Source organism: Nilaparvata lugens, chromosome X (assembly GCF_014356525.2).
Source record: "Nilaparvata lugens isolate BPH chromosome X, ASM1435652v1, whole genome shotgun sequence".
Classification (NCBI taxonomy): Eukaryota; Metazoa; Arthropoda; class Insecta; order Hemiptera; family Delphacidae; genus Nilaparvata; species Nilaparvata lugens.
Genome location: NC_052518.1, coordinates 12,435,721 through 12,448,938, shown reverse-complemented (window position 1 = coordinate 12,448,938; position 13,218 = coordinate 12,435,721). Strand labels below are relative to the sequence as shown.

Below are 13,218 nucleotides of genomic sequence, written 5' to 3'. Positions count from 1 at the left end.
CAAACATAGCATATTCATTGAAATTGGAGGAAAAATTTAATATGATAGGCTCTACATTTTGTTATTAATTTTCTTTCATCACTGATTATCCCAATAATAATAATTTCACTCATATTGTTTCAAAATAGTTGGAAACTCAATCAATTATTTTATTAATATAGGTTCTAAAAGTTTATGATGCTTCATTTTACCCATCAACTCGTATACGCCTCCATGGTCCTCCATTTATAAATAAGTTATTGGTCATTACTCGAGATACTGCGATGAAAGACTTCCATGAGATACTTCGAACTGGGAAATAATTAATATGATCAACTATTATTAATCAAATGATAAGAAATAAGTTCTCATCATTCAAATATTCTCTTATTGGTTTTTCGATGTGGGAAAATATGATTATAACTATTTTTGTTAAATTATAAGAAATAAGTCCTAAGCATTCAACTATTTCTTTGTTTTTTTCTCTGTAAAATATTAATAGATATGATAAATTATTTTTTTCAAATGAAATACAGGCATTGTTTCTCCAGGATGCGACCAAAACCAGGTCAGTCTTTTGTGTTTCCTAATAATAATAATAATGTTTGATTTGATATACGATTGACAGTTGAATTTGTGACTTCAAATGTACCATTAATGAATTCTTGATTCAATTCCTCTAATTGACTACTTTGAAACAATCAATATAAATTATCAAACAATCCATTCTATTACCTTACCCTTGAATTAACATCTATTGAATGCTCACAATCACAAAAATATACTATTGATTCAACTGTTATTATTTTGTTTATGTTGATTATTTAATAACTTGCATGGTCACTAGCTAATCTTGAAGAATGTCTTTGCAATTTGTACCTTCAGTAGTAGTGCAGTGCAGTGCTATTTGCTTGAATCCGTAATATTATATGCTGTTCAATGAATTTCATCTACTTTCTCCAATGTCACAAATCTGTCAAATCATTCATCAATTAGTTATAATCAGGTTGAGCTATTCCATTTCAAACAAATTAAATCATATTTTAATATAATATTTTGTGCAATTTTTAAGGCCTATCATTTTTAGATCTTTTTAGTCTAGATTAAAAAAACTTTGAATTTCTTGAAGAAGATCAGGCAAAATATATCAATTTATAAAATTGATTAGGCTATCAATTCAATAATTCTATCAAATCATTCTTATTCTAATACAGGTTCAAATCTATGAGTCAGAAATTTATTTCGCAAATCATGGTTTTTATTATTAAACTAAAAATAAAACAACTACATCAATTTATGGAGTGAATATATTCTCAAATTGAATCAATAAGTTATTATTCAACAATTTAATATTTTTATTCAACTGATTGATATATCACTTTCAGCAGTCTATTAGCTGAGAAAGTATTCAATTATTGATAATCATAAGATTAATTCAATTGAATTGGAAACTTAATATCCATACATCATTATTGGCACGGCATTTTATACATAATATTGATTACCCTTAACCCATATTGATATTCTGTAATTAAATAATAAGTAATAAACAATTATTAAAACTGTTAATAATGTATTGTCCTAGGAAATTAAAATATTCAGAAGACTGCATTAAGGCTGGTCTACACTGTTCGTTCTCACTGGCAAGACCGTCCGGTGGAACAGCTGTAATTCACTTTAAACTGTCAGTATCCCTCATTGATAACACCAATTCTTTGCATTCAATCAATGCTGACAGTTTGGATTGAGTAGTGTACGTCTGTCTTAACTCAGTCTTAGACGTTCAAAAACAATGCGAGCATAAAAAACCTTAATTTTCAAAAGAAACATAGGCTATAGATGTATAGAATATAGTGATATATTATGTAAGTGTGCTTCAAACAATAAGCTGTTTTTGAAGAGTCAGTCGATAGCTTCCCAAATGTGAATCAACTTTTTCAATTTTAGTCAAAGATAAAAAATCTGGAACAATCATTGTTAATGAAAAGCAATTATGATGATGGTCTTCTAAACTAAGTTTGATTTATTACATGTTTTATAGTTTAATACATTGTTGACCAGCTGACAATTGTCTAATTTTGATAAATTATTATCCAGCAAGGTCAATCTACTGCTATGAGTGTGACAGCTGGAAAGATGCCCGCTGTAGAGACCCCTTCAACTACACAGCACTTCCCAGGGATCAACCACCACTCATGACATGTAATGGATGCTGCGTTAAAATGGTCCGCAACTCTAGATCTCGTGAGTATTTAATATATTCTCATATTATTAATTAATAATATTTATTTCATTAGGGCTACTTGAAAGTTCTAACAAATAAAGTTACCAGTAACTCTTTTTTCTTTCAGATACGACTGAAAAGAGTATACTAGTAATAAAATCACTTCACTTATACGGGCTGCTTTTGTTCAAATTAATAAAAACAATATAAAAACTTGTAGTACCCTTTATTAAAAACTTTAAAATATTTTTAATAAAATATTTAGAAAATTAAAATAATTTTTAATAAAGGGTACTACAAGTTTGTATATTGTTTTTATTAATTTATACTAGAAATACTATTAAATTGATTACTAATGTATTTTTATAACTTTAAAGTGAAAAAAAAAACACTCACATTTTTTGGTATGGCGACGACCATTCTTTGTTTGGCTTGAGAATGTGCAACACCAGTACGAAACGGTCGTCACCACACCAAAGAATGTGAGTGTTTTTTTTCACTTTAAAGTTATAAAAATACATTAGTAATAATATTAGTTAAAACAAGATGGTTAACCAACAACGTATTAAATTAATCAACGTATTAACTTATATGATAGATTGTTATCTATTTTTCTATGCATATTTGTATTCCATATTCTTCTATTGTCCCGTCGAATCATTTAAAAAATAATATACTAAAAATACATATTTTGAGCACACATTGGCAATGAGGAACTTTGCATAAATTAGGCACACTGATTTAATTGTCAATTCCAATCTATTCTACTATTATTTTTGTAATGTACTGTAAAATTCAAGAAGTGAACAAATTAAACAATAAAATTAGCATTATTCGATAATCATTGATTTTGTCAAGAAATAAATCATTTTTGCTTTAGCATAGGAGTAGTTGAGATCATGTCACACTAAACGCATCTGGACATTTTGTATAATGCGCAGTGCAATTTTTTGTTCTTTATTTTAGTAGTGTCTGGTCTGGTGTGACATTGCAATTTTAATTTGTGTGTGTATGTATTGTTTTAACTTAGATTGATATTTGTTAATATTGTTCATGTATGTGAGATTTATGATATCCTTCACTCCTTCCGGCAGTTGCGCTGTTGTAAAAAGGACAACAGTGTCAGTTTTTTTTTGCTGCACAAAACTATTAAATGGGGTGGTGTTAGTGAATGAGTCACCTATGTTCCAAAACTTTCTCCCCATCACTCCACTGAGTTGCACTTCTATCAACCGAGCAATGGTTTAGTCTCTAGGTGCCATTTAGTCGCGACAGTGCATAAGTCGCACTGTGCATAAGATAGGGAAAGATTGTATACGGGGACTGTAAACGAACCAATAACACAGAATTGATGGCTTTGCTTGATGTACCTTATTGGGCTATGAAATGGTAATCATCCGAATGTTCATAGGCGTAAAATAATCCAAGAAGATGGAAAAATTAATTATACAATTAATTAATATGTTTTGACAGTAAACAGAGTACATAACACTTGAAAAATTGGATGTTGTGAAAAATAGAACACGCGACAGCTCGTGTGATTGAGTAGGGCGCGACTACCGGAAGGATATCATAAATAACAAATCTCACATACATGAACAATATTAACAAATATTAATCTAAGTTAAAAATAAAGTTATAAAATTTAGACACATTGTTGAAACAAGATTATAATATTGACGTTGTTATAACATGTCAAATGTTTTTTAGCAATAAACGATTTGATTTCATTTGTTGGGATCTCTATCTCAATAAATTTGCATTGTACAACTAAACATGTTTGCAGTAAATTAATATAGCCTATTATAAAAATTCTCAAATTCAATATGACTTGATGATAGTTGTTGTAATCAGGCGAACAAATTTGAAGATATATGGAGTTAGTTGATGCTTGATATGAATGAGATGTTCAATGTTGACGATATGTTTGTGTGTTGCTATGTTTCAGCCTATGAAAGTGTTAGACGAACATGCACGTCGCAGCTGCAAATAAATTTGTTCATGGTGGACCACGTGTGCATGATGGAAAGTTCCGGAACGGGGCACATGTGTTTCTGCGAGGAGGATATGTGCAATGGTCTCCCTTCCCTATACCTGCCATCTACAACCATATTGTTCCTTACCTTAGTACTGTGCATGGTGTTGAGATAGGAACGCTTTGATTCCTAATCAGCATGTGACAACCAAGGCTGGATCTGGCGGCATGCTTCTTTTTATCAGTTGATGCTTCCATTAACAACTCTGTAGTTTTCACTAGGCGATAGGTGGCCTTTTAGACATGGACAGCCTAAACACCAACGATCATGATAATTCCAAAGCAATATTGAATTTCTAAATACTAGTTAAATAACATCTATACGTTGTACAATCTTGATGTTTTTGAAAAATAAGTTATTCTAAATATTCGTGAAACATATCAAGTTCCGAAATTGATTTTCCTAGATCGTAGTTATTTAAGAGAAGACCACAGCTTCCTCGCATTACACACATTTGAAAAATAATGTGCACAGTATTTTCCAATTAAAACACTGCATTGCCTTTATAGCTGTGAAGATAATTTCGCGGTAACAATTACGTTTATATATCTTAGCCTCAGGTAAGGTGTTCTACCAAAGGCTGTGGTTTTGGATAGATAATTTTTATAGTTGTCTAGTTTGATAGCTCCCGTTGATAATAAATTAAGGATTAAATTGATAATCATCGCCCTTACCTTCAGTTGCTGCTACACACCATCAATAAAATCACTTCCCAGAGTAAATCTCTGGGACATAAAAATTGATTTGCAAGTAAGTGTACTTAATTACCAGTACCGTAGCAGACAACTTTTTAATTATTTTGGAAATTTCGATCCTTCATTTTATAACTCATCACCTTATTTATTGATCAATCATCAAAGTTGAATTAGTATGTCCATCGTGAGAGTCTACTAGGTAGAATCAATAAGGAGCCTTGGAACAATTATACTCGTTCGAATAGTACGCTTTTTAGTAATTAAATTGAATGTTTAACAATTTAAATGAATTTAGGATATTTTTAGAAATAAAAGAACTCATACTGAATCACCAATTTAGGATTATAAAGTAGAGCATTATATAAATGCGAAGTAAGCCATTGAATAAAATTTATTAAAAAATTTATAAAAAATATATTACAGATTAATATCTCAAACTTTTTTGTGCTTCAATTTTACAATATTCTCAATACAGTAATTGAAAATCCCCCTTTATAAATTCCTAGAATTATTTATTATTCTATTTTAATTTTCGGGGAAGTTAGTCTGAAACTAATTATTTCACATCAAATTTGATGAAGCAAATTGATACCATCCAATAACTTCTCAATCCCCAAAACCATCAATGAGACATAATACTCTCGTAAGGCAGGCATCATTGGATTATATTGTACCATGAATAGTTTCAATGCTCCAAAATTTGTAAATTTATTAAAGATCTAATGAAACACCATTAGTAGTTACGATTTAATTGTATGCGCATGCCGATATACTTAGAATGATGTACTGAAGAATGTATTACATATTTTTTCTTAGACTTCTTCATATACTGTTGTTATTATTATTAGGAATAATATGAGCATGCCGTCTGAGCCAATGACGTAGAAGCATTGATTTTACGATACGCTACATGAATTGGATTAACATTCATGTTATATAATATGTAAATTTTATCGAATAATGCGCATCCTGAATAAATAAAAACTATCACCAAATAGGGTTAAGAAAGTGTGATGTTTGATCGTGTGCATGCGCTTGTGTGAGAGGATTGAGTGTATGAGTGAGCGATGAGTTAAGATTGAAACTTTTTCTTCATTACCGTATTGAAATTTGTGACTTGATAATCCACCCCATCATTACTCGTCATGAGAAGAGAGAAGAGTAATATTGAAAAGGAATGGGAGAGATAAGGTGCAAGTGAAGTTGCTAATAATTTTTACATTAAATATTTCAATTAAAAAAATTCAGAGTGAAGAAATGAACATTTTTTCAGTAAAATACGTAACTATTGTCCTAGTCGAACGATTCGTCCCTCATTAGAAGGAATAATCTACAAAAATTATCAATTATTTATTGAATCTAATATGAAACGTCAATTCATTTTTTCTCAATTTTCTACTTAATATACAATATCGTATCACATAGGATTTAAACCTCAATCAAATATCGCCTTGAATTATACCAATACTAAGACCTTCTATGTTTAAAACTCAAGTATTTTCCTCACTTACTACCAATTATTACTCCTCTTGAGATAATCTCAATCTGATACTCATAATAAATATTCTTAATTATTATTCTATAGATGAAAGTAGTTTAAAATAGCCGCTCCAATCTCAACATGAACATTATTAGACCTTCTATCAAACTCACCTTGCAAAATTGATTCTTATATCTCCAGTTAGGTACTTCTCATTATGTTTATATTAATATTGTATGTTCAGCTGAAGTAACTTCCTTCATTGATAACAATCGTTTTGATAGAACATAACTGTACAATCCGTGGGTGTAAAACGCGAACTCGTCTATTTTGATGAGATCATTAGAAATCCAAATAAATTTTTCACTGCTCCCAGATAGAATCATTTTCTACGGAAAATAATAAATGCTTATACAATGCTGCTTCTTGTCTAATAACAACCCGACTTTACGAGCCTTTTAGTTTCTACGTCCTTCTGAATGTCTGTGGTTGTGGGAGTTTTATCGAGTATGAACTACCAATATATATTCTCCTTTGTACTAATACTCAGGAGAAGAAATGCTTTCGATAAATTATTAATTCTTTTTATAGAACGAAATATTCATATTAGAACGTGATATTTACAATTATTTATCTTAGCATGTTCTATTTCTAGGAATGCTATTAAAAGTGTTACTATAATTACAAGATTTGCATGGAAATTGGAATGAATAATTGAATGGAATGTAAACTCATGAATTATTGTTTAAACGGCTTAACTGGGGTAGTGTCATCATTATTATGTTCAATTGTAATCTACAATGGTTGTTATCTCCAGACATATCATGATAGTAACAGAAGCTGTACATTGGAGCTCAAACATTAGATCTCATCGCTTCATAATTGGCATGGGTATTATATTATTTCATTTTCATTTTTTTGTACCCAATAATTTAAAAAAGCAGGCAACTATTTACCGGAAAAAATGATATGTGATCGAAAAACCCACTTAAAACTTTGTTAGGGTGAAAATATTCTAAACTAATGAGTAAAATATCAATTTTTGTATTCTCACCTCTTCATTCATACAAGATGATGGAAGAAAGTTTTTTTACGGTATTTAATTGCTAACGTACATAAAATGCTTCCATATGATTACAATGATATGTTCCACAAATCACTCCTATAGGATCATTGACACACCCTCTCTTAGACGATAACATTGTATGAAACATGAATTGTCCCCACGTCTATGAATAATAAATTGAAGTTCATATATAGTTAAAGTGCATTCAAAGCAATAAAGTAGGTTTGGCCAATGGTATTTTTTTAAGTGAATAAGTAGGCTACGGTTTTTATGGTACTATCGGATATTTACAAAAAAAAAACTTTAGTAACCCTTAGTTGGGCTACACTGCAACATACGGTACTGTAAAATGGCAAAATATGCCATAAATGATGATCAATTCATACCTAGGTCAGCCTAATAGTTAACACCAACAATGATTGTCTTTCAAGTTAGGTGGAGCTGTAAGCTTTTTTCATGGAAGAGATTGAAGTTGAGTGAAGTTGCTAACAAGAAATTCAGAAATTTTAGAAAAGTAAATAGCAGCTTTGGTTGAAGTCAAGCTTGATGTCCAAGAAAAAATCTAATTTATCGGCAATTTATCGAAGATTTTTTTAGAAAATATCCTGTTCTATAACGTTTATATTTTTACATAAATAACAAGTTCAATAAAAAAGTAGATCAACGGTAGTCGTTCTAATCAGACGTTCAAATCTAAAAAATTTGCTTGATATTTATTTCACGTGTCATAATATTTGAAGGAGAACATGTAACACGTATACAAGAGAGAAATCTGTACATAATTAATTGCAGACAACAAAAAATTGGGTACCTGACAATAAAGTAACTATAAGAATTGCTATTTATTTCCATAGAAGATTCGGTGCAAATTATATAATTTATAAAGGTCCCAGTAGTTTTCCATGTGACTAAGCGTTCGATTTAGAGTATACATTCGAGAAATAAGCCAATAGCATAGTATGAATAAGATTGCAATATATATATAAAAATAAATCACTTGAGCTGCTAATATTATTCCGCTCTCGTACACTGTTAAAAAATGCGCATAGATCCGAACAGCGGAAACATGATATTATGCTTCCATTTCATCAATTACTGTAGATATCATGATATAATATAAATTGTTAATCGTGACTTTCAATCTATTCCATTACATTTGTATTGGAATGAACACTATCAATCGCTCCTCAATCTTGGTAAAATATTATAATGATTCAAATTGGAACAGACTGATTTTCATTAACAAAATTGATAAGAACCAATAATTCTTTAAGTGTTTTTATGTAAGAATAAAGTGAGTTCTTTGTCTATTGAATAAGCAGACATTTATAGTGAGTAGCTGATCTTATCTGCAATAATTTTTGTGTAACATCAATCAGCTCGAATATTAACTCGAAATGCTTGCTTGTACTTACTGGAAGCCAATAAAAATCCATTTATAACTAGTTAAATATTATGGAAGGGAATATCGAATTTCTTTTGTTATGTGATTAATAAGATGAATAATAGTTGAGAACCTCAAAAAATTCGAGAATTATTGGTCATAAATAAGCTTGAGATGTATGGTAACGTGACAAATGCGCGCAAATTAAATTTTGTGACATTATGGGCACAACTTTGAATCAAGGCTATAGAAAGGGACATAAACCTGAGCTACCATTCAGGTAGCAGGACGAACCGGAAGTAAATTCATAATACTCATTATATTAGTCGGATTATGCCATTTTTTCTCATATATTCAGATTAACTCATTTTTAAGAATATCATTAGCTTATTTTCATTATAATTTTGAAAATTCGGAAAATAAATTCTCGGCTCATTCACTATTTATTTTAGAGATCCTGTTAGGAACTACAAAATTCTTTCACAATAAACTTATTACAATGTAATTTAGCATAGTGCAACTACTTTGGTTTAACAAATGGATCATACAAGATAAAACTTGAGTTTCTCCATTAAAGGGCTTTTTGAGGTTTGTTTTCACAATACAAATACAGTACTATTCTTGTATAATATTCAGACTCAATAGGATATTTCCAAGTAAGTAATTAATGTAAACTTTACTTCAACAAACAATATAAAATACAAATAGGGAATAGAGGAAATACTTATATGAAACATAATGATTTTATAAATTCTATATGATTCATAAAAAGTTTTCATACATTATGAACCGTTATTGTAACACAATAAAATAAATTATCATGATAGATTACTCATTCCAAAATATTGTGTTATTAGATTAGCTAGTTGCTACTGGACTGAAAGGATATTTCTGAAAGAGTGCAATAATAAATTGACAATAATTGAATACATTTAGTGAATACAATTTAGATTGTATTCTGACCCTCTGGAAAAACTCATGCGCATCTTACTTCTGGTCTGATACCTGAGTAATAATTCAGGTAGTAGATAGGCCTACCTTTCTCCAGCCCTCTGTAGATAGTTGTGCCCATATGTCGTTGTGCGTATTGTCACGACACCGGCATGGGGCATGTATAGCCAACGATTCTCTATTTCTCCATATTTGATCTTTGATAATAAATATTTTAAAATTTCAATGAAGATGTTATCGCAATAATTAGTAGCCTATATCCTTTGAACTTGGCTTTAGGCTTTGGGTAATCTCTATGGGTTTATTCAGTAAGGATACTTATTATATGCAGAGCCCAACGAAAAGATACAGATAATATGATACTCATTCAAAATTGACCATTGTAATTGATATTGGAGGGGTGTGGGAAATCTCATTTGGATAAGGTTCTCATAAAAACCGCGAAGGGAAAGTTTGGAAGACAAGAATTATAACTGGAAACAATTTTTATTGGCATTCATTAAAAGCGCTGAGGAAACTTATTTGCCTCAATTTTCTAGATCTGTGGTATAATAATTCATAACATGTTTTACACAGTAACACCAACGCATTTCACCCATAACACATTACACAGTTACGGAAATGAATTACCGGTAATGCATATTCATTGTGAATAAAATGCATGGTTTTTGCTACATCTAGAATATGCACGCCTACTTGTACGGTAATGGCATGTTTACAAACTATCAACGATAAAGTCTCATCATGATTTTATCGCCATGTATGATAAGCCATGAGAAGGAATAACATATTTTGAAGGGATAACATTCTTGACAAGAAATGTATCAGTAAGGAATTTTAATTAATATGTCAAACACATTCAATTGATGCTAATGAATACCGACTGACTGCATTGTCAATTAGTTAATGTAGATTTTCCAATGCTGAACTGCTGGATATATATTTTGAAATTCAATTTTACTGGTTTTCTCAATATATTATTGATATTATACAATAGTAGGGCAAAAATATTGTAACTGGATTATCAAGAAATCTATATTCTACAAAATATTTATATCCTTCATCACGGTTCTCTCATCAACAAAATCATTCTATGTAGATTTTAGAATCATACACTACACGATCACGATTAATTCTGATTCAAATGCATCAATTAGTTAATCGTTTGATTACAAAATTTTCCATATGGAATACTATAATTCATTACTTTTTTGCGAATTGTATAATCACCAATTACAGAGTATTTATTGATAATCACAAATTTATTTGATCAGAATCAATTTAGAAGTGCATGTTCGAAACTAATAAGTAGAACATAGATCATACAAATAAAAATGCATTGACTTTTCGATAATCAGTTACGAAATTTTAAAATGAATTGTATTTGAGTAGTTTTTGTTTAGAGTAATGAAGAAAGAATAAATTGAAAATTAATAGATTGGTAAAATCACCATACTTTGATGCTCAAAATTCACAGAATGCTTCTCAAAAGATAGAATTAGTAAAATCCCTTATTTGGCAACACTGAATTACTCTGCGATTTAAAAAAGTTTAATTAATTTTAATTTAAACTTTCTTCGTTTATATTGATAAAAATGGTAAATGAATTAATGAAAGGTCAATTCTCACTTGTATTCTCTTTAGAAAACAAAGCTGTAATTATTCATCCAGGTATTTATCTCCCAACAGTGCACATGCCAATTTAACAATAATTCATATTGTCATGAATGAGTTGACATTGAAATTCTAATTATTTCAAGAGTATTATATAAAATACTTCGGTACAAACAATACAGTAGTACCAAAGAAATATTTTTTTATTCTGAGATAATAAATAAATAATATTTTACAACATGACATTTTCATCTTGATAGAAAATTCAAATTTTTGGCAGCAATAGCTGAATATTGTTTCCTATATCAAATGAATAGAACACATCTGTTGTTTGGATAATTATTCCAAGAAGGTACCTGTAGAAAAACCTGTATGAGACAATGGCATATTCATAATGTTTATTTGTGGCTCAATTCAATTTTTATGAATTCAATGAGTGGCTCAATTTCGATTTGGTTTGAGAAGCATTCTGAAATCGAAGTATGATATTCAAAACATGCAGGTTATCCAATATTAACCCTATTTAAATAATTTCGAGTATAAATGCATGAGAATCTGTTGCATTAAGTGCGGTAGTATGATGATCGTAGACAAGAATGATTTTGTTTTTCATTTCAAAACTTTCTGTTATAACTTCCTCACCCTCCCTCCAGAAACAATGATGATGCACTGCAAAAACCCACGTAGTCCTCTTCTGCTATGCTGCTGATCAGCCCCTTCAGAAGGTTTTTGGCAGATTGCAGACAGCAGAAGAGGAGTTCACCTGTGGCCCGTAACTGAGAACTCAGTATTACCCTGGGCAGAGCTTTCATCATAGCACATGGATTTACCATCACTTTTCAATTATCACCGTGTTCACTCTGAATGAAGAAGATTATTCGCTCTCACTCGATATGTCAGCTATCACAACAAATCAATCTTTGTGAACTGCACCCTGCAGTTTTTGCTCTAAAACAATAATAAATACTATGATAACAGGTTGAAAAATCTTGAATCTCGATTGTCAATCTTCCCAATTTACAAGTGAAGTATTAATGATAACTTTTGAATACTGTATTCAATTATTGAGTCATAAAAATTTTTTTTGAAATATTGTATTATAGTTAGTAAGTATGTGATATTGTAAATATAGTTTAACACCATGAGCAAGCAGAATTGTTCCATGTTAAAAATAATTAAAGAAATTTATCAGTTGTAAGATCGCTTGTTTCTTCTCGAAAATTATTAATTTTGTTAAAATGAAGCGTGATTAAAACACAATTCAAGAACTAAATTGATTTTTTTCTCAATCCTTTCCACATGAAATCTACTCTCAAATTGTCGATAACGTTTTTAAAGATAAAGAAGTTTGAATTTTAAGTTGAAATGAAAGAGATGTTGTCAGTTCCACATGTTGGAAATTGAAATAAGGATTGTGATTAAAACACAATTCAAGAAACACAAATTTTCAAATTATTTAGTTTCCCAATCCTTTCCACACTGAATCTTCTCTCACATTGTTAAAAACGTTTTTGCAGAGAAAGAAGTTTGAATTTTAATGTGAAATAAAAGCGTGAGTCAAATGTCGTCAGTTCCACATCATGGAAATTTCTTTGAAACTTTGAACTTTTAAAGTTATGTGGAGACAACATTTCTTCCATTTTACATTAAACTATGGAGGAATTCCACATCTCTGTGCCTACAGTTTAAACTTTTGAATTACTTGTGTGCTCATCATATTATATGAGCCAGCCACACACGATATTATTTTTTTATTATATTATATCAGAGTCATAATACAATATCCTAT

At 30.2% G+C, this 13,218-nt stretch overlaps 1 protein-coding gene across 8 annotated transcripts in view; it reads left to right on the top strand.

Annotated features, from left to right (window-relative positions):
• Positions 1–12,702, top strand: part of LOC111043352 (protein quiver) — a 45,091-nt gene extending 32,389 nt beyond the window's left edge. For all 8 annotated transcript variants that reach the window (XM_022328270.2, XM_022328275.2, XM_022328273.2 and 5 more), the window contains 2 exons: positions 2,077–2,223; positions 4,152–12,702. In XM_022328270.2, the coding sequence (XP_022183962.1) occupies positions 2,077–2,223; positions 4,152–4,354 (350 nt within the window). In that variant the 3' untranslated portion in view covers positions 4,355–12,702. The remainder of the gene's footprint in view (positions 1–2,076; positions 2,224–4,151) is intronic.
• The last annotated feature ends 516 nt before the right edge of the window (positions 12,703–13,218 follow it).